The sequence below is a fragment of the Balaenoptera borealis genome (assembly GCF_965194805.1).
Source record: "Balaenoptera borealis genome assembly, chromosome: 7".
Taxonomy (NCBI): domain Eukaryota; kingdom Metazoa; phylum Chordata; class Mammalia; order Artiodactyla; family Balaenopteridae; genus Balaenoptera; species Balaenoptera borealis.
Window position 1 is genome coordinate 113975115 of NC_138864.1, and position 22523 is coordinate 113997637.

Here is a 22523-nt window from a genome sequence, read left to right on the forward strand (position 1 = left end):
AGCGCTTATCTTATTTGATTCTCATCAATCAGGGATTATTGTCTTTTTTTTGCCTGAGTTCCAGTGTCTTAACAATTATTGTTTTATATACAGATTTTTTTTTATTCAGTTGGGAGAGTAAATCTGGCCTCTGTTAGTCCATCTTGAAAGCCGAAGTCATTTAAAAAAAAAAAATTCTGCTTTATCAGAGATCTCTTTTAGTTTCTGCCTTCCCAGACAGCCAACTCTTCACTTACCTCCCAATTTTGAAAATCTAATTTAACCCCCTTAAAGATAATATTCACACCAACTCCATGTAATAGCCAGTAACCAAAGAAAAGAAACTAATTGTAGTTCTAATTTTTATTCTATACATTTCCACACAATTCACAATACAGAAAAAGTGTCCAAAAAGTAACTGTAGCTAGTCATTTCTTTTTCAGAGATTAGTTCAGTCTCCCAAATTAATTCCATTGAAAATCTCTGTAGAGCAACACAGTGATCAAGATACTTTGTATAAATAGGAAATGCAAGAAAATTAGGGGAAAATACTTTATGACTTTGTTACAAAAAAACTCCATTCTTCCCCACCCCACCCTTCCCACCCACCCTCCCTCCATTTCATATTATCTGGATCCTACTTTACCTGGAAATAAAACTTCATCACCCTACTGCCACGGATGCTACTCTTTTTTGGATTCCACCTGCCGGCTGGCAGCTTTGCAAAAGCATGGCTCTGGGATGTGATAGGGCAGAATCAGAAATCATGAAAGAGCCCTTTATAATGTGACTGCAACTCTTCCTACAGATATAGCCTTTGAGAGTGGACTACCACAGCCAAGGGCACTCTGGATGCCCAGGAACTTTTTCCCACGCAGGAATCAAATTAAATGAAATATATTCATTCTTATGGAACTGAGATTGTCCTCTATTTCTTAATTCTTTACAGGAATGGTTTTCCTCATTTTCAATCAGCTGTAGTCCATATAATATGCAGATTCATGGCTGTCAACTTAATTATTGGTAATTAAAAAAAAAAAAAAGACAGCCTAGCTAACCTTTAACTGAGACTAATGTGGACCCTAACTTATCAAAGATGTGTTTTGCAAAATATTCTATTGTGCTAGAATATTTTGTCTATAAAATTTCCAAATCTCACTCCCCAGGATGGCAAGAACCCCACACTTCCCAGCCCACAATCAGGATGTTAGCAAGCAACAATCTAGGTTCCAGTTGCATTGGAAATTATACACGTCATCAAAGCCTCAGTCCAACCAATGGAGGAGGGGGGCAGGGAATGAAAGATGTTACTGTTAATAAAACCCAAAAGGTTGGGAACCATTTGGATTCATTACACAAGGTGCAGTAAATATCAAAGCTAAACTCTATCTTAAAAGTTGATATATCTCACTAACCTATTTGAGAGAAATTACCCATAAATTTAAAACAAAATATAGGATAAACCAATTTAGGGGTGTCATCTGTTTATTTTTACAATTTGTAAACATCTCCTATCTCTGTAATTCTTAAGAGGAAAGGTTATATAGTCTCAGAATTTGTAAGGATTATGAAAAACTTCCTAAGTTGTCCTTATTTTTCTCAAATTTTATCATAGATCTGCATGAGTCTGTGGTCTAACCTCCTAATGAACACTTAGAGAAACTCCTTCAAAATCAAGCCAGTCCTTTGGAAAGCTCTACTAGAAAGTTCTTTCTATTAGCAGAATCCTGTTTTCCCCTAAATTCCAGACATAATCTAATTCTTCTAAGCAGTATATGTTGAAAATTTCACAACTGATACTCCTTGAAGCCACTCTAAACAAGTTCAGGTTTTGTCTATACCTTCTGAATTTGCTTTTCATGAGGATCAAAGTTTGCTGAGGGTGTATATTATTTATTTGTGGGTCACCATGGCAATTTAAGACTAAGAGCCTTATTATTGTACTACACTTGAGAATTTTTTTCCCCCATTACTGTTTTTTTTCACCTCCCCAAGAGAGAGGCAGGAGGGGCGGGGGACAAGATGGAGTGGGGCAGTTCTCAGAGCAAGACTCCAGATATGGGCCCACTTTTCAAGGCCATCTCAAGAATGACTCCCACCCCCATCCAGCCAACCTGAAATCTAGGAGCTCATGGAAGCAAGGGAAGGATGGCAATTAAAACTAGTTCACAGGCAGAAACATCACAGAACATTAGTCTGGGGATATGAGGTTGAGCCCTAATTCATGACAGTAAGTTATAAAAATTGCCTCCATGTTTTTTGTACCAGAAAATACAGGGATCTTCTGCCCCCTTCTCCAAGCCCCAGTTCCAGCTGCACACCCCAAACAAAAAATGGGTAGAAAGTAGGAAACTGAACACTAGATCCTTTGTTTTCACTTCAGTTCCTGAACTTGTGACTGTTATGCCTTTGTAGAAACATATCTTATTCAGGAGATTTGGGAATTGGCAAACAGTGGTGGGTGTTATGTGTGTGTCAGCAAAGCAGATTTCTTTTAGGGTCATGAAATACTGGCTTCTAAATGATCTGGGATATATTTGCAATGTCTGCTGTTTTTACAAAAACACTTTCATTGCATCTATATGGCAGGAACCTGAGAAAAGGGGCTCTGATTGAGTTCTGCCTCAGTCCAAAATCATAGAAATCGAAACCTGGAAAACATCACAGATGTCTTTTAGTCCAAGCAATTGCTTTAACATGATCCCTGATCTGGTTGTTAAATTTTCACTTACATACTAGAAGAAACACTCGCTGCGATAAGTTCACTGTTTTTGGAAAGCCCAATCCACTTTTCTGGATGTAATGTTTAGGGAAAATGAAACCCTTACATAAGAAATAAAGCGCCTCCTCTCCATGTCTGTTGTGATCTCGTCTGTCCTTGTTTTATTCTGCAAACTGTCCACCCTACAGAACTTGAACCTCACAGTCCTAGTTAAGCCATCTCCTCCAAACATTCCTATTCCTAATCCAAATTTGGCTGCTTCCCAGATCCAACACCCCTCTTCTACGTATTCATCAAACTGCTCACAGAGGTGCCTTGTAAACACAAGATTCAGAACAGAAGGATATCTCAGGCCTATCCGTTCTTTCTACCTCAAGTGTGGCATCTTCCCATAGATGCATTAGACCTCTACGTATGTGACTGTGTATGATGGATTTAGCTTTGTATACCCACCCCAAACTTCAAGCAATGGAATCTTGAATGGCAAGACCATTTCAACACTTTTTGGTGCAGCATTCTGAAATAATATTATTCCAATAGTGACTTCCAAGGAGAGAAAATAATACCAACATTTTTAAATGCTGAGAATCACAAAGTAGAGAAGCCAGAGAGTCCCCTTCAGTGTTATTTCGTGAAATCCATCCTGGTACCAAAACATTTCCCCTTTTTTTCCCCTTGAAATATGTGCAAGCTGATAAGCCTCTGAGAGCAAAAATCCTAAATTTTTAACATCATATTCTCCCTCAGTCCTAAGTAACCCACGCTGTGGAATCTTAGGTAAATATTTTTTCAAGGGTTCACCTTCTAAATGATGGAAACCTAAATGATGGATGTAAAACAGCATTGAAAGCAATGGTGGAAAATCACTTAGAAAACATCTATTGTAGACACGTTAGTCGGTAATATCTAAAGATCTTAGTTGTGCTATAGTTCTACCACTTACTACATGAATCTGTGTTAGTTGAATTCATTGCTCTGAGATTCCATTTATTCATTTAAAATGCACTATCTGCATTATCCACCTCAGGGCTTTGTACTGAAGCTCAAAAGTGTCAAAAATGCATCAAAATGCTAAAGCAGTAACAGTCTAAAATTACCGAAATTGTTACTAATAAATTGTACAGATTTGAGTTGTTGAAATTATTTTTATTGAAGCCTATATGCACTGAATGATTGAGAAACAAGATAGTTTCAGTTGTTCCCATCACTAAAGTCTCCCATGTCAGATGCCATTTGGCTCAAAATACTGAAACTATGGAAAATGGGTAAAAACCAGAATCATCACTTTCTTATTTCCATGGGTAAACCCTCCCCTGTAATTATCATGCCAGTAGCAGAAGCCAAGGCACTTTCCATGATTGCCTTTCATGTACATTTACTTGGACCCCAAATAGATTTTAGGCAGAATTTTCTTCTGTGGTTATACCAGATTACATTTAATTCTAAGAATATCAAATCGCAGCACTTTTTTTATATTGAATGGACAGGAAAACAGATTTGTAATAGGACTTTACTTAAGAATGTCTAAGAATATTCATTAAAATCCATAATGCTTCCAGAAGTATCTTGGAGTAACTTATACCTCTTAGTATGCTTTCTTTTCATTAGCTCTTAAATTCATGCTTAGTTTTAAGATTTTTAGATGATAACTAAATGTCATTCTCTTTAAAGACTCTGTCACAAAGTGATGTTTTAAAAGATTAAAAGTCAAGATTTTTATAAAATTTTAAAATGAAATCCTGCCATTCAACAAAGTCATTTTAAAAGAACATTTAAAAAACTCCCAGAATCTAATCCAGTCCCCTCAGGTTCATGTCCCGAGTCACAACACCCCTCCAGGTGGTTATGTAGCCTCTGCTTAAATACTCCCCATGACTAAAAGTTTCTAATTCTGGGCCCACTCTACTGTTTGACGATATTTATGCTTCACCTTTATATTCGGTCAAAATCCATTGCAAGTTTTGCCTCTTGTTCCTAGTTCTGTCCTTGAGAAATAGGATAAACGTTTTGGCTCTCATTTTAGTAGTGTTTCTAAGTCTCATCTTAAAGTCTTGGTTTCAAATCCATTTTTTAAGAACAGTGCCAAGACCCTAAGGAAAAGCAAATGCGAACTATTTCTTCTTTCATATTCTCATTTCATATCTCATAGAACTAAAATATGGCTAGCTGAAGAGTGATGGCACAACAAAGGCTGACCCACAGGGCATGTTCCCCTAGTACCATGGGCTTCTCCTGTACAGAACTTATCAGATTGGAATTTGTATGTTCTCCTAGACGGAGCTCCATGAGGTCAAGAGTTTTGTCTCTTGCATTCATTCTTATATCCTTGGTATGGTGCCTGCATCCGAGTAAATGATAGACATATTTAAAAATAAATGATTAAATACATAATTGTATGATCAATTTTGTGAACAGATGATTGCAGGTAAAATGACTGAATTCATGTATAAAGAGACTCTAGAATCTGTCCACCATGACGATACCATCCAGTATTCAAATCTCTACTTTAAAATGTAATGCTTCAACAGCCTAAGAATTACTTTTTCTGCTTTTTTGGCGGGGGGGGGACCAGTTCAGTAACTCTTGGTGTCCTGCACAAGCACGTTGTCAGGAGCACTATTCCTTGCTTAGTTCCTATTTTTAGGTTTCTTATTAAACTGTGGGGAGATGGTCTACAATCCACAGACGGCCAGTAGGGGTATAACATGCATATAACCCAGTCACCCAGGTGACGTCATGGAGCACACTGTTTACATTGCTGGGTGTGGAAGCAGCTGCTACGATTGTGTACTTTTGTGGTGTGACTACGACAGAAATTTGCTAAATCTATCTGGGAGATTACTTCTCAGAATAAGGCCTATTGTAAATATACAAGATGATCAAGGTCAGTGGAAGTCTATTTCTCCTTCAGGAAAAAGGGATACTTGTCCCAGAGAGTAATTTCATTTTGATCCATTTTGAGCAGAACATCTGGGGGAGGCGGGCAACTGTATTTCAGAATCATTGAAGGTAGTGGCAGAAAGTCCAGGAGCAGGACTGTTGCCATGGCCAGACAATCAGAAGGACTAGCTATGGGGTGATGACCAGGACACTGAAAAGGGGTGGAGCCAAAGTCAGTCTGAGAGGCTGGGCAGAGAGAAAACCATAGGACTTATAAAAATCAGCTGAATATGGCGTTTAGAGAATAAGAAAGTTGAGATATTCAGAGATGGTTCTACTAAGACCTGGGCAGAAGCTATTTTATACTAAATAAATGTTAATTAGAAAACTCTCTAATGGATGTTCTACTTTTTCCCCCTAAAATGAAAATAATCCATTTAAGTAGAGCAATTAGTAGTTTTATTGGATGGTTATGACAAGCCAGTTTAACAACCATCTATTTTATTTTTAAAGAGCATAATCGAATAAAATATCATGCTGTTCTCAGTGATTTCATTAGCTACTCCTACTAGAAGGAAGCCTAGCTACTCGGACCACACCCATATCCAAGTGACTACGACTTTTCGCGGTAGCTTACCAGAAATTAGATATCATTAGGCAGCCTACTGAGTGAATCCTATAACTCAGCCTTGTAAAGGGGTATAAGCATCACAGAGGAAGAAACTCTCCACTTGAGATCCACAAATAGCATAAACAAGTCTCTGGGCTCAGGTAGGTTTCATGCTTCATGGAAGGTAACAAAAACAATTACGAGACCTCTTGGCCATAGATTTTATGACACAGGCAAGAGCAAATGCCATGTGCAATTGAAGTGCTCCAGTCATAGAACTAAGCTTAGTAATAGTAAAAATAACAAAGAATAAATGAAAAATTTCTATGACCTTATCTTTGCCTGTTGGTGTTAACTACACAGGCACAGATGACTAGCATGCTTCTAAAATGGTTTTTTAAACCTATGCAATATATGTGTGTATAGGACATAAACACATATATGTATACAAATAAATGCATTCCTATATGTGTACTGGGGCTTGTGTATGCACAGAGTATTTCTGACATAACATACAAGCAACAATGTTTATCAGTGTTCCCGCTGTTTATCTCTGGGGGGCGGGACAGAGGACACTACACCAGCAGAGAGGAACAGCTTGACTTTGCATGTGATACTCTTCTGTGGTATTAGAACTTCTTATAAAAAGCACGTTCTACTTTTATAATTTAAAAATAAGCAGTTAAAATAAAATTGACATGTAAAAAAATAAAACTGCTGCGCCCACATTTTCTAAGACATGGATATTGTGAGGAGTCTAGTCAATAAATTCCAGAAATCCTTTAGGCAAAGAAACTGTTACTAGGTCTAAATGAAAACTACCTACTTGTTGAGTATCTCTCAATGCAAACGGATCTGCCTACGCTCTAAGGCCAGCTAGGACGGAAGGATGGGGAACAACGGGTAACGTGAGGCTTTCCAGCAGCTGTCACTAGTTTCACGGCTGTGTACTTGCCAGCTAAATTCTCTGTTTCAGAAATTGCATTCATTTTAGGTCATAACCTCTATAGAGGTAACCAAAACTCTCCAAGTGAAATTCCCGGCTGTGGTGTTTATTTCATTCTTGGCTTCTGTTCTTTATCAAGTCCTTGAATGTGATAAAGCAGAGCTCAACTGGGTTCTTTTTCATTAAATGTGTAATACTGGAATATAAGGCTTCACAAATGACTACCTTTAAGGTTATATAATGTTCGCTTTTAATAACTCTCCATTTCTCATGCCTCTGTAAGTCTAATCTAAAAATGGAATCCCAGAGCAGACAGTACCACGACAGGAAAGGCTCTTCTGAGCCAAACACAGAGGAATGGCAGCTAAGCTAGCTACTCTTGGCAGTACCATCTCAGTTGGTTTTGTAGAAAATTGTATTTCTATAGGTATATAGTTTTATGTCTTTTGAAGTAATGTGGCTTTTCAGACCAGGGCCAGACTATTGCTTCTGTACTTCCAGATGGCCCATTAGAGGGGCTACTACCTACCCTAAGCTGCGTTGGAAACTCCTGAGCACATGTTCTTTGCTCTTTCTAAAGCCCAGGACTGTCACATGCAGTGGCCAATTTTTTAAAAAAGCTACAGGAGGTAGATTTAATGTTGAAGCCATTAAATAGGTCACTGTTCTGATCATTTTTCATGCTTTTTTTTTTTTTTTTTTTTTTTTGTAAAACCTAAGTGCTCTAGGTGTTTGCTTTTTCAGAGATATTTGCCTTGGTCCTATGTCATTCCCCATCAATAATGTAGGACATTGTCTTTCTTTTTCTGCTTTGGAACAATTTCCAAATGCACCAGGACCCCTACAGTAGTCACTACCTCATCTATTTCCATATCAAGGATTTACGTGTGACTTCAGTTGGAGCTATTTGAATTGGCCCATAGCCACCTGTACCCTCAATTTTCTCTGGGCCGCTTTGAGGCATCACAGAGAAACATGAGATGGTAGTTGCTGAAAGCAGAGTCCTTCATCCCAGCAATGGCAGCTGGTAACTGGCTGCATAGCCAAATGCTTGGCTCAATCTAGGGAATGGAAGGCACCATTCAAAGCCAGATTCCAGTCTGCCATAAGGATTGTATTTCTGTCATCACAACATCTCCTTGACAGTCCCACCAACTGGAAAACTCCCAGCAGAAGCCCAGTGATCAAATTCTCCCGGAGCTTTTTTTTTCTCCTAGCTTCTGGAAATAATCTACTCCAGTCCCTTTTGCCCTCACCAGAAAACCCAAAACATAGCTCCATTTCTAAGACTGATGTATGGAAATAGATTACTCACAACCAACCCATTCTCCCACAGCTGGAAATAATGCCAACAATTTGATTTTGAAACAACTAAGGACAGACTTAGTCCCCATCCACTGAGAGGCTTTTCCAACCTAATACCTTATATATCATCTTTGTACTTTCAAAATGATGATACGTGACCAAAAGTGGTTCAGATAAGCAAGGCATCACCACTGGAGCTTTAAATTAAATGTAGAGAGACAGTCATTTATGTTTACATGCAGAAACACTAGGGAAACACTTTATGTCTAAGAACTAAATGGAAGAAAGCTCAGAAGACATCAGTTTAGTTTAAAGCAAAAAGGTCACCCACTTTCACTTTTGCCTTATACCCAAGTCAAGTAGATATTTTCAGCGAAAGAAGACTTTTTCTCCTGATACTTGAGTTATCATAGAGTCCTTAATAGAGGTGCCTGTAAGTACCAATGATCCGTGGCAGGATTAGAAGCTGTAATTCTACTGCCAGCAAGATGTTCCTGGCTAGACTCCCAAAGTAGTCTGCACTAAGAACATTCTGGTAAGGGAAACAGAAAAAAGAATATATTTGACCAACCTGTACATGAAAAATGGGGCTATAGTGCTATCAGGTATGACCTTGGAACCTGACAAGTAGTAGGTGAGGCAGCCATCAGAAAGATCCAGGCATCTCAGAAATCTGGCAGTGGAACTCATAAAACGAGGCTTTGTCCTTGGGACAAGGCTTACTTGGGGTAATGAAAACCAAAACCTTAGAAGGAAAACCTAGAATGGGCCCCCTCTCACCAAGATACCTGAATCTTTTAGCCTCTGTGCAACATTCCAGCGACTGTTTTCTTGCTTAAGTGAGTTACTTTGACATATGTTGCTACTTTTGCTTTTGCTGTTTTATTTCCAGTCGATTAGCCTGCTTTCTATTATGTCAAAAAAGCCTAAAAGTAAACGCTGTCGTAGTGCGCCATTTCCTGTAACCACAGTTCCCACACATGGTTTTCTGCTCTGCAATTTCAGCAGCACTTAAAATTGAGTGGTTCTGCAAACCAGCTGTGGGCCTTTGTTGAATCCATTGCTCATCTCCATTGCAGCAAAAGGCAAAGATGGCTACATGTAGGCAGTACGGAGCTGGACCAACAGCCCAAGCTGAACCGGTCCTCCGTGGCTATCGGCAACAGCCCTGCCACCGGGGCTGACCCCTGGGTCCCCTCTCTGAGGTACCTCTGAGCCCAGACAACTCCCATGCCACCTTGCCACACCTCAGAGATATTGCACACAAGCTGACATTATCTTTGTGGCACTCCCCAGCTCCTGTATAACGAAAAGGGATTAAGGAGGGAGAGGAGACATGCAAAAGGTCACTAAGTCGTCTCGGTATATTTAGTCTTGGAAGTGGAAGCGGTCTGACAGTTATATTTTTGCGGGACAGCCAGAGGGTTTGAAAAGACCTTCAGAGTCTTCTGGTCTCCAAAGACTGAATGTAAAGAGAACAGATCATATCATATTTTTTAAATTGATGGGTCATTACAGTGGAATTGTGTGGTACAGGGGAAAGGTGAACGCATAGGGGGCGGAGGGAGCAGTGCCATTTATACAAACATCCTTGAATCTTTAAAATAAATTATACAGGTGAACACAGAAGTTCATGCTACTTGCTGGAAGCAATAAGGATCGAATTTTGTGGAATCTGTATTCCACAAATCTCCAGGTATCCTGCCTCGTCCTCAGTGGGCTATCATGTTCTGGTGTACATCTTGGTAGCCCTTAAAACTGGTGGCATGGTCTCGGATAGATTCTTGCAGGAGAGAGACAGATTTATGGATTCCATCAGCTTCTTCCAGGGGAGCTGCCCAATCACCAGGAGGGCACAGGTGATATGCTTATTCAGATTCTCTCAGCCTGTCTACCAGGGTCAAACAGCAGTTTCCAGGTCCTCATGGCCAATGATCTTATAGTTCTGGCGGCTTTCTAGGTAGGCTGCCAAATCCGGGTCCCCGGCCTGCTGTGCTCTCTCTTGAGGTGTCTTACCCTGTACGTAACAGTGAAAAGGAAAGAGACACAAACACTTGGGATAAGATTTTTTTTTTTAAAAATCATAGAAACAGAGCTACTCAAAGATGACTTGCTAAAAAGGATCTTTCCATGTTTGTTTGCTGTTTTAGAATTGATGAGACACTTTCAGATCTATTATTTGATAGATGCATCTCATCAAACATGTGAGATCCGCAAGTTCAAGAGAGACGATCAGTTTTCAGAGGTGGGGTTCCATCAAAGGAACCGGCGGCTCACAGAGTAACTAGGTACACAGCAGCGAACTGCGTGGCACAGTGAGTTTGGGAACCCAGATCCTTTCCAGAAGGGGGACAGAAATCACTGAACAGAAAAGCAGGGAAACGGGCATTCTGATTTCTAGTTTGGAACTCTTCCTGTTATACTAAACCCTGGGAAGTAACAAGCAGAAACAAAGAGGAAGGGATGGTCAGAAACAATCTAAAGGGGTTTCTTTGTTGGTTTCAAAGTCTTCAGTTAGGTTCTCCCCATTTAGAACTGTCTTATCTCTCCAAAAAGTAAGTTAATTTCTGACAATAAAAGTGATGAGTGTTGATTAAAGCAAGAGGGATGATATGGGGATATATGTATATGTATAGCTGATTCACTTTCTTATAAAGCAGAAACACACCATTGTAAAGCAATTATACTCCAATAAAGATGTTTTAAAAAAAAGAATACCAGAAAAAAAAAAAATCTTGGGAAAGTAGAAAAGCATAAGAAAATAAAAATCACCAGTAATTCCACTATACTAAGATAACTGCTGTTAACCTTCCATAGAGTAACTATTTTATGTTTTTTTCTGTAGCTCTACACATAATTATTTTTATGAAAATAAAGCCATACATTGTTTATATACTGTTAGGTAATGTGCTTTTGCACTTAATAATATATCAAACCTTTCTACGTCATGAAATGTTCTTCTGCATCATTTTAAATGATTGTATAACTTTTTGCAGTCTATTATGTTATATGTATATTTATACACACACAATTATTTTTGAAATGAGGCCAATGAACAGCAGTCAGCAGTAAAAGGAGGAAAGGTCTCCATTCTTTTGAATGTTTACAGACATTACTTAACACTCCTTGACGCTTCTAATTTTTGTTCCATGATATCTATTTTAAAATGATATTAAGTTTTTTAAAATTAATTTTCATTGGAGTATAGTTGATTTACAATGTGTTAGTTTCTGCTGTACAACAAAGTGAATCGGTTATACGTATACATATATCCACTCTTTTTTAGATTCTATTCCCATACAGGTTACTACAGAGTACTGAGTAGAATTCCCTGTGCTATACAGTAGGCCCTGATTAGTTATCTATTTTATACATAGTAATATGTGTATGTCAATCCCAATCTCCCAATTTATCCCTCCCTTTTCTCCTTGGTAACCGTAAGTTTGTTTTTTACATCTGTGACTCTATTTCTGTTTTGTAAATAGGTTCATTTGTACCATTTTTATAGATTCCACATATAAACGATATCATATGGTATTTGTCTTTCTGTGTCTGACTTACTTCACTCAGTATGACAAACTCTAGGTCGATCCGTATTGCTGCAAATGGCATTATTTTGTTCTTTTTTATGGCTGAGTAATATTCCAGTGTATATATGTACAAAATTATATTGAGTTCTAAGGAAAGGGTAGAGGCATGATCACTGCACCAAAGTAATTGCTCTATGTATTAAAATGCACACAAGCATTACAAAAATTATCAAACACTTCTCAGCCTCCATCTCATCTATTGCAATGGATGGTATCAAACTCAATTAAGTCTGATCCTAGTAGCCTACAAGGGAATATGGAGTAGAAGATAGAAGGGAAGTAACAATGGCTCTAGACTCTTTCTTTCTAAAATTTTACTTATTTAGTTTAGTTGGGATTTAATATTTAACCATAGCTTCAAGTTCCTATAATAATTTTATTCAACTTGGTTACAGTATTTGTAGATTATCTTGTCTTCAATGTTAATGAGGTTGGGATCACCAATTTCCAAATATTCAGAGAGATGGACTGGGGTGGGCCTCTGAGTTGATTTTTAAGGAGCCATTTCCTATTAAGAGAAATTCTCAAAATATTGCTTCTCTTCAAAAATTTCCAGAAGAAGAACCAGTCATAATTATCATATTCAGCTTTCACCTAGCAAAAAATTACGGAATGGAAAAATTATAGGATCCCTGAAAAGGATGAAGCTCTATTACTTCATAAGGTAAGATCTATAAAACAAAATGTTGGGTGAAAGTTTATACAATAGCATGTACAGTATGACTTTACCTCCTTGAAGAAAATGAGAGAAGTAGACACATGTGGGGAGAAATCATTAAAGTTTTAATGGTATATAGGTCTAGATTGTGGGATTTCTAGTAATTTTTACTTAAAAAATTTTTTTTTGCATTGCTAGAGTTTTCTATGTGAGAATGCACTACATTTATAATAAAAGTAATAACATTTTTTGCATTTTGAGAAGCGCACATACAGATGTAACACAAAATAGAAAGGAATCTCAAGGAACATTGAGCCCATTTATTTGATTCAGAAACTTAGATTAAAAAAGAGCCATCTGCTGTGGGGCCGGGTTTCCTGGCCAGTCTTTTATTCATCCCTCTATTTCATCTTGCTCCTCCCTTCTCTTTTATCACCTGAGTTGAGACCAGTCTCTGTGTGGTAAACAGGCAATGGCCCTGCTGTGTCTGAGCGGCCCCAGCAAGGAAGGCCAAGTCCACCTCGGATCATGGCCTCAGCTGGTCCTACCTCCATGGGTTGTGTTTCTCAATCAGGTTACACATCAAAGCACCTAAGTGCAAATATCATCTGGGAAGAATATCACAGTGAAGAATTATCTGCCATTTGGAATCCTACACCCAATTAGCTAACCAGATAGGTAACAGACCAGCTAGGAACAAGGACCCAGCTTAACGAATTTGATGATAGCCTAGTGCTAACAGAATTAAGGCAGCCAGGGACCTCAGTCAGAGAGCAAGGATCTGGTGGGTCGCAAGGAAAGTGGAGAATCAAGCAATGCACCTGGCTCAGAACTGGCTCAGAAAGGAAAGAAAGGTCCACATCAGAGAGAAAGTTATGTCACAATGTACACTGCAGTTGGAGGAGACCCCAGGGTGAAGACCGCATATAAGTAGGTGCTCATCACTTAAATGAATCTAATGGGGCTGAAGTCATCAGTAGGCTTCTAAGTAATTTGTCTATGTTTCTTGACTACATTCACTGACCCCAAACTTAGGTTATTTAGTACCCACTTAATGAAATCCTCATCTATATATTAAAATTCTTCTCTGTAACCTTCTACAGTTAAGTGGCTTGTCCTTTCTTGGAGCCTACCCAGGGTGCTTTAAAACTCTCAGAGCTGACCATGATCATGACCTCAGATCATCACAGAGAACTCCTCTATGGGGTTGATCTTCTGTATGAACTCTTCTCTCTGCCCATCTCTTTCCCATGGGCTGCAGTTCTCGGTCAACAGCACTAAGCTTCAGCTCCTCCTTTACTCCAGCTTTAACCCTTTCCTTGGGTGCTCTCTGTAAACCGGAACAATTCATGCTGCGGCCCGATCTCCCATCCCGGCAGTGACTGATTGGTCATCACTTTGGCACCCATATATGGGGCCTCATAAATCATGGGTTTTAAGCTATTCTGGCTTAAGTAGCTGGAGGAGCAATTCCAAAGGGGCTTCTCCGTAGCCAGGCCACATCTTTTGCACCTGGTCCCGACCCTTCCCCTAGTGCTTTGCACCTCACCCTCTCCACACTTGGCTGCTGGCAGTCAGCAGAGGAGAGTCAGCAAAGTCCAAAGGTCAACGCGTTCAGGGGTCTATAAGTCCCTTAGGCAAGCACACCCCCTCCCTTTGTGCTTATACATTTAAACTGCAGTTTCTCTAAATGAAACACTTCATTTTTTCCTCCTTTTTCCAAAGCCCCAGGCACTTCCATAAGTACAGAAAGGATGCCTTTGCTACGGGCACAAGTGAAGGCAATGGTGCCAGAGATCTTGCCCCGTGGGAGGATGCTTGCACTCACTCATCAAGTTACCTTGGAGTCCGTTTTTCTCAGAGATGCTCCCGCGTCCACCAGAAGCTGGCACACAGCCCGGTTCCGCTGGCAAGCTGCCTTGTGCAGTGCGGTCTCACCCCTAAATCAAAGATGAAATGAGAAAGGGTTGGAGGCGGGAGTGGGAGTAGGGTAGGGGCAGCAGGGAGGGAAGTGCCCCTGCTGCTGACGTTCTGTGCCCCTCGGCGCCTTCCCTATCTGTGGGTGAGACCACGGCTGCAGGCCATGGCCAGGGGAGCTGGGTGAGGGGGTTCTAAAAGCGCCTTGAGTTAGGCATCGACTAACCCTAATATCTGACTCCAGCCTCTTTTTCAAACAGTGTTGGCTGGTCAAGTAGGCTGAGTGATTTTGTTTTAAGCGACTACTGTCTGTTTTAAGTAATACCCAATGGCCCTATGAAATAGACTGATGTGTGTAGATGTGTCTGAACAGTGTGGAGCCACTCTCTCTGTGTAGACATGTGGGCAGAGCAGGAGCAACCTAGATGGTGCACACACAGGAGCAGCGATGGAGAACCACAGCACAGTGATTGGTAGACCATCTGGCCCTGGGAGGAGAATCTCCTGGGAACTCAACTTCAAAGACCCAGGAGATACCCAGTCTGCCCCACCTGCTGATTCCTGGTGAGTGGCAGGAGGGGGACAGCCACAGAAGATACCTGGGAGGGATGGTAAGACTCTGGGAGGGTTCCGCAACCAGAGCTGGCCCACTGGGCAGCAGGTCAGCCATCAGTATGGGGAACAGCCAAGGCAAAGTGGCTATTTCCCCCACCCCCACAGGCAGTACAGGGAGGAGGACATTCCCATTCTGGGTCTGAAATTGAAAAGGCACTTAATGCCAAAGTGTTTATGGAAAATCGAATGCAGTCCTTAAAGAGGCAAACTGGGGTGAGTGATAACCTTGCCAATGGGATTTGCGGTACGTGGACAAACTCTACGTAGCAATGGACAGTTTCTCCCTTGTCCGTAACTCATGGTTAAATCCTTCCTACTTGTCCTCCTCCATCTCTCCTTAGCCCCTCCCCACACTCCACCCCGCCCATTCTTTATCCCTTTTCAAATTTCACTGAAGTTCTTTAGAGGCTCAACATGGCTTCCAGGGTTAAATGCTTAGCCTTTCTTTGTTTCTATTTGGGGAATAGTAGCTATTTTGCCGCCTGGGAATGAGAAAGTTGAAAACAAACATTATCAGTCTGGCAACCATCCACAGAGCTGGTGACTTTCTCAACCAGGGTTTCTCTTCTGAAGCACAAAACATGGAAATGGTTGGAGGTACTATGTTCTTGGTTCTCCAGTGGTTTTATAACTTGTCCCATTCTAGACTCAGCACAGAGAAATTGTTTCACTATACAAAAAGGATGCCTTAGGGCATTAGGGCTTAATTTTCTTATAAACCTCAGTTGAGGAAGAGTAAATGTGATGGGTAATTAAGAGGTAAGTGCATTAATTTAGACTTCTCTGTAGTTCAAGGTGCATCAAAGCAGAAGTACCTCACTTGAAGGAAGTTCTAAATGATGACCAGCAACAGCTACATGTGCAATCATCATGACAGGTGCCATCTATTTTTATTGTGTAATCTTTGATTTAGAAGATTAGCGCTGCACAGTTATAAATACAACTGAAAGTAGACACTTTTTCTCGCTGACATTACAATTATCAATTGTATGCCCTAGAGGCTGCATTCTTTTCCTAGATATGTTCTCAAGAAGATAATCTAGATCACATAATGTAAGGCAACACTCACGTTTCACTGTCTGCCATATCCAATAACTCAGAAGGTCCTAAAGAAGAGGAAAGCAAGATGTCCATCAAAAATAAGTTCAAAAACTAACCATTAACAAAAAATTATAGTCACAGAATTAAAATGCCTTGGGAAGCTGAATGAGTATTTGGTGACAGGGTTAATAAGACCACCTCCCCTCCAAAAGAGAAAGGATCCCTCTACCTCCCCCTCATCAATCTCTCAATCATCACCAGGCAGTATGTACAGAATGGAAGATTAAAAAAGAATGATATGGCCTCTGCCTTCAAGAAGCTTTCCAACAAGTTGAAGGATAGAATAAATGAAAAATAATTAAGTGGCTACCTAGGGGGGAAAGGGAGAATCATTCTCCAGCAGCAGGTTGTTTGGGATGTAATCTTATGTAGTATAGCATGAAAGCTATGAGAGACCGTATTATTAAGTGTCCCTTTCTCTGACATAACACAGCAAATTACACTAAGTCAAGATATTATCCAGTCCAATCTCTTTATTTTAGAAATGGGGTAAAATTCTATTTTTCATGAGATTTCCCTTCCAAAATCTGGAAAAAATGTTATATATAAACATCAAATGATTATAGATGCTTCATCAGGAATTAAAATGTTCTGTGCTTGCACATTCACAATTTCTCATTTGTTCACTAATTTATTCATTCAACCTGCAAACACTGCTTGGAATGCTCACCTTTCCCCCCAACCCTTCACACAATTCCTTACCTGCAGGTATCAGCTGACACACATTTTCTCCACAAAGCCCTCTATCTATCTCCCCACTCCTAATACTGCATTAAATGTCATGCCTTTGTGTTACCTCACTTTGTGTACTAACCCTATTTCCTAAAATGGTGGGGGGGGGTAATAATAATTAATCATCCAAATTGAGACTATCCCTGACAAGTAGGCATATATGATCACCTTACCGATCATGACACTTGTCTCTCTCCACAACTAGACTCTGGAAAAACCCCTTGAAGTTGTGGCCAATGTCTTGTCCACCTTCCTTGGTGACTGGCATGGAGCCTGGTGCCAAGCAGAGGCTTAAATGTTTGGTTGAATTAATGAATAAATGTGTTTGGAAGGGTCAAACATAACTCTAGGTATTGAGCACTGTAAACTTTAGAAGTATGATCCTGGTGATTTCCTCCCCATATGGGCAGATATCATTATCATTGAGCATTTATTTATGTAACTACTTACTACATAATTAGAAGAAAGTCCTAACCTCATCTTCCCTAACTATGAAAGTCAGTGGTCAGACACTGATGAAAGAAACTGAAGATGACAGAAACATATGGAAAGATACACCGTGTTCTTGGATTGGAAGGATCAATATTGTTAAAATGACTATACTACCCAAGGCAATCTACAGATTCAATGCAATCCCTATCAAATTACCAATGGCATTTTTCACAGAACTAGAACAAAAATTTTGCAGTTTGTATGGAAATAAAAAAGACCCCAAATAGCTAAAGCAATTTTGAGAAAGAAGAACAGAGCTGGAGGAATCAGGCTCCCTGACTTCAGACTATACTACCAAGCTACAGTAATCAAAACAGTTTGGTACTGGCACAAAAACAGACATATAGATCAATGGCATAGGATAGAAAGCCCAGAAATAAACCCACGCACCTATGGTCAACTAATCTACGACAAAGGAGGCAAGAATATACAATGGAGAAAAGACAGTCTCTTCAATAAGAGGTGCTGGGAAAACTGGACAGCTACATGTAAAAGCTTGAAATTAGAACATTCTCTAATAACCATATACAAAAATAAACTCAAAATGGATCAAAGACCTAAATGTAAGAACAGATACTATAAAACTCCTAAAGGGAAACATAGGCAGAACACTCTTTGACATAAATTAAAGCAATATCTTTTTGGATCTGTCTCCTAGAGTAATGGAAATAAAAACAAAAACAAATGGGACCTAATTAAACTTAAAAGCTTTTGCACAGCAAAGGAAATCATAAACAAAATGAAAAGACAACCTCCAGAATGGGAGAAAATATTTGCAAACAATGTGACCGACAGGGGATTAATTTCCAAAATATACAAATAACTCATACAGCTCAATATCAAAAAACAACCCAATCAAAAAATGGGCAGAAGATATAAATAAACATTTCTCCAAAGACAACATACAAATGGCCAAGAAGCACATGAAAAATGCTCAACATTGCTGATTATTAGAAAAATGCAAATCAAAACTACAGTGAGGTATCACCACACACCGGTCAGAATGGCCATCATTAAAAAGTCTACAAATAACAAATGCTGAAGAGGGTGTGGAGTAAAGGGAACCCTCTTGCACTGTTAGTGGGAATGTAAATTGGTACAGCCACTGTGGAGAACAGTATGGAGGTTCCTTAAAAAACTAAAAATAGAGCTACCATGTGATCCTGCAACCCCACTCCTGGGCATGTATCCAGAGAAAACCGTAATTTGAAAAAATACATGCACCCCAATATTGTACTATTTACGACAACCAAGACATGGAAGCAACCTAAATGTCCATCGACAGATGAATGGATAAGGAAGATATGGTACATATATACAATGGAATACTACTCAGCCATACAAAAGGATGAAATAATGCCATTTGCAGCAACATGGATGGACCTAGCGATTAAGTGAAAGACAGAGAAAGACAAATATCATGATATCACTTATATGTGTAATCTAAAAAAAAGATACAAATGACCTTATTTATAAAACAGAAACAGACTCACAGATATAGAAAACAAGCTTATGGTTACCAAAGGGGAATGGGGGTGGAAGGGATAAATTAGGAATTTGGGAGTAACCTATACATGCTACTGTATATAAAATAGGTAAACAACAAGGACCTACTGTATAGCACAGGGAACTACACTCAGTATTTTGTAATAACCTATATGGAAAAAGAATCTGAAAAAGAATATACGTATATATATATATATATATATGTATGTATAACTGAATCACTTTGCTGTACACCTGAAACTAGCACAAAGTTGTAAATCAACTAAACTTTAATAAAAAATAAAGAGAAAAAAGAAAAAGAAAATGTTCTGTGTACTGAACATCAAAAAAAAAAAGAATGAAATACATCAAAAAAAAAAGAATGAAATAATGTCATTTGCAGCAACATGAGTGGATGTAGAGATTATTATACTAAGTGAAGTAAGTCAGACAGAGAAAGACAAACATCATATGATATCACTTATACATGGAATCTAAAAAAAAAAAAAAGATGCAAATGAACTTATTTACAAAACAGAAATAGACCCACAGACATAGAAAACAAACTTATGGTTACCAAAGGGGAAAGGGGGCAGGGAGGGATAAATTAGGAGTTTGGTGTTAACATATATATACTACTATATATAAAAGAGATAACCAACAAGGACCTACTGTATAGCACAAGGAACTCTACTCAATATTTTGTAATATTGAAAAAGAACATATATATATAGATACATATCTGAATCACTGTGCTGTATACCTAAAACTAACACAATATTGTAAATCAACTATACTTCAATTAAAATAAAAAAGTCATTGGTCAAGGAGAAAGGGGACTTTCACAATCCTCCTGGTCATCCAGGAGCTAAATCACTAACTTCACCTCCTCTCTTTCCCATCTACCAGTCATCAAGGCTGGGTGAATCTTCTCTTGCAATGTCTGTCCTATTTGTTGCTCCTACTTGTACTATTTGACAAATAAGCTTCCTAAAAGGTCTCTGTCAGGAACATATTAGCATGCAGGACTTTTACTAAGAAAACATAAAAAAGATCTTGCAACATACAGATTTCCAGGTTTTAAATTCATCATATGTCCTGTGTCTCCCCAGGTATTTCAACACTGAAGTTCACAGTCTTTCACTTGGAACTACCCTTCCTCAATTTGTTCTCAAGGCTCCATTTTTTTTGCATAAGCTAAACTGGTAATGCACAATCACCCAAATATTTCTCAGGCTCTCCCAGCTCTGAGAGCTTGCTCTCTCCACTCTTGCTACCCAGAGAGGGATTTTCTACCCACACACCTAAGTCTTACACATTCTTTAAAGACCAGTCTGTGACAAGGTCCTCTGAAAAGGCCACCTTTAACACATGGAATCAACCTGTCTTCTCTTTGACAGAAGGAATCAATCAACAGAAGAACTCCCATAACACTTATTGGAGTCTACCCTTGTACTGTGTATTTGCTTTTCAAATGTATGCCTTATCTCCTTAAATAAATTATTCTACATCTTTTAAATGTAAGAATACTTGGATTATTTTTCATATCCTTCTAGCATGTTCCCTATTTTACAGGTTCAACAAGGATTCAATTCATTCATTTTTGTTCCTCAGTCCTGTGATTCTAAGGAAACATTAATGATAATCCACCCCCTCCCTGCCCTGTACCCCCTGAAGTGCCAAGCAGTCCAGCGCAGTGATTAAGAGTGAGGGTCTGGAGCTGAACCTCCTTGGTTTCAAATCCCAGCTGTATCTTCCACTCACTAGATCTTGGGCAGGTTCATTTTATTTCTCAGCCCCTTGATTGTCACACATGTAAATCAGGGTTAATAATAATATTTATCTTGCAGGTCTGTTATGAGGTTTCATAAGTTAATACAAAAAAATGTGCTTAAAACAGTAGCTGGGACACTGCATGAAATGCCTAAAGTTTAGGTATAATTAAGTGTCCTACTCTCTGACATAACACAGCAGGTTACACTAAGTCAAGATACTGGAGTATCAATGAGGGAAGGAGATATAAAAGGGTGCCTTAGCTCCCACTTACATTTGAAGTAAGTGTTGACTCCAATTCTGTGTCCTGAGAACCAGTCCTCCAGGCCTTTTCAATCGCTGATGAGGCATCCTCTACAAGGTCAGGAGCAAGAAGGCTTACAGTGCCCAATGGTCCCTTTAGAAAGCGCCTTCAGCAAAGCCATTCATTTTGAAAGGAATTCCATGAACACAAGCAGCCCGGCCTCACCAGTGTCTGTTCCCATTGTTACTGATAATTGTGTAACTGAGCAGGACCTTCCCGGGACAGATCCCTCCTCCCATGTCCTCTGCTGTAACTCCTCTCTGGAGTACCTAGACAATAGTATCTGATGCACACTTCCTGAGTTGTTCTACAGATGCTAAAACCACCACCAAACAGAAAAAGTTAACTACTTGTTGATCATGAGCCCCCAGACCTACTGGCACCTAAGGATTGATAATGTTAACCCCTGGGACACTGCCCTGTTACCTCACCATCAACCAATCAGAGAATTGTGCATAAGCTGATCCCATACCCTGTAATGCCCCTCCCTTACCTTGCCTTTAAAAATACTTTGCTGAAACCCTTTGACGAGTCCAGGGTTTTGGGGCACGAGCCACCTGTTCTCCTTGCTTGACCCTGCAATAAGCCTTTCTCTGCTCCAGACTCCAATGTTTCGGTTTGTTTGGCCTCACTGTGCGTCGGGCACACACGAACGTGTGTTTGGTAACAACTGCACAAATTTTTAGGCAACAGGGGCCTTGTCTCAGTTCCTCCTTTCCTCAGCACTGTCACTTGGTGCTCTCAGAGCTGCACCCACAGTGGGTCCATGGACTCTGGGGTCCACGCCTCCATGCAGTGAGAGGATGCTGAAGCAGTTTCATCTGCGCTAAAATGGCAAGGATTTGACACTCTGAAAGTGGGACAAGGAAGAGAAAGAAGCTTGTTCCTCAACTTTCTGACAAGAATCACTATAAATGAAGCCAACCCAGAAGGATTCCAGAGCTGGTCATCTAATCTGCGGAGTCAGGCACGCCTGGAGCTGTTTATTGTCTCCCCCTCCCCCTTTAATCCTCTGCAGCTGACAGAGATGAGAAAAAGAGCTGCTGATACTAAAACAAGATCCTTGTGCTCTTAATATCCAAAGAAACTTCAGTTAAAGGTTTCAGGAACAGCTCTGGAAAGATGGACTTAATTAACTGATAGCAAGAAGGGGCTGCAGAAGAGAAAAGGGGAGGAGGAGTGATTGCCAGGTGCAGCCTGAGACAAAGCTGTGGTTTCCCTCCCTATCTGTGTCTTCTGGAGCTACTCTTACTAGTACAGCATGCTGTCTAATAGTGTACTGTGTGGGATGGTAGCATTGGTGTAAGATTTGGAGGTGGAGGCGTAGCCAGAGAAATAAAAACAATCAACAAAGACCATAAAAATTTTCCCTTGAAAGAAAAATACATGTGAAAAAATAGCAACTATGGTTTTT

The 22523-nt window shown here is 39.7% G+C and overlaps 1 protein-coding gene and 1 long non-coding RNA gene across 7 annotated transcripts in view; one reads left to right on the plus strand and one right to left on the minus strand.

Moving 5' to 3' along the window:
• The window catches only part of LOC309631585, a 481022-nt gene that overhangs the window by 334336 nt on the left and 124163 nt on the right, over positions 1–22523 (plus strand). The gene's annotated exons all lie outside the window — the stretch shown is intronic.
• The window catches only part of DGKI (diacylglycerol kinase iota), a 477321-nt gene continuing 454964 nt past the window's right edge, over positions 167–22523 (minus strand). For 5 of the 6 annotated variants that reach the window (XM_082398061.1, XM_082398060.1, XM_082398058.1 and 2 more), the window contains 3 exons: positions 16292–16328; positions 14531–14630; positions 167–10459 (listed from right to left, as the gene is read on the minus strand). In XM_082398061.1, coding sequence (XP_082254187.1) covers positions 10343–10459; positions 14531–14630; positions 16292–16328 — 254 coding nt within the window. In that variant the 3' untranslated portion in view covers positions 167–10342. Of the gene's footprint in view, positions 10460–14530; positions 14631–16291; positions 16329–21079; positions 21160–22523 lie in introns of all 6 variants that reach the window. The other variant, XM_082398059.1, reaches the window with a different exon arrangement.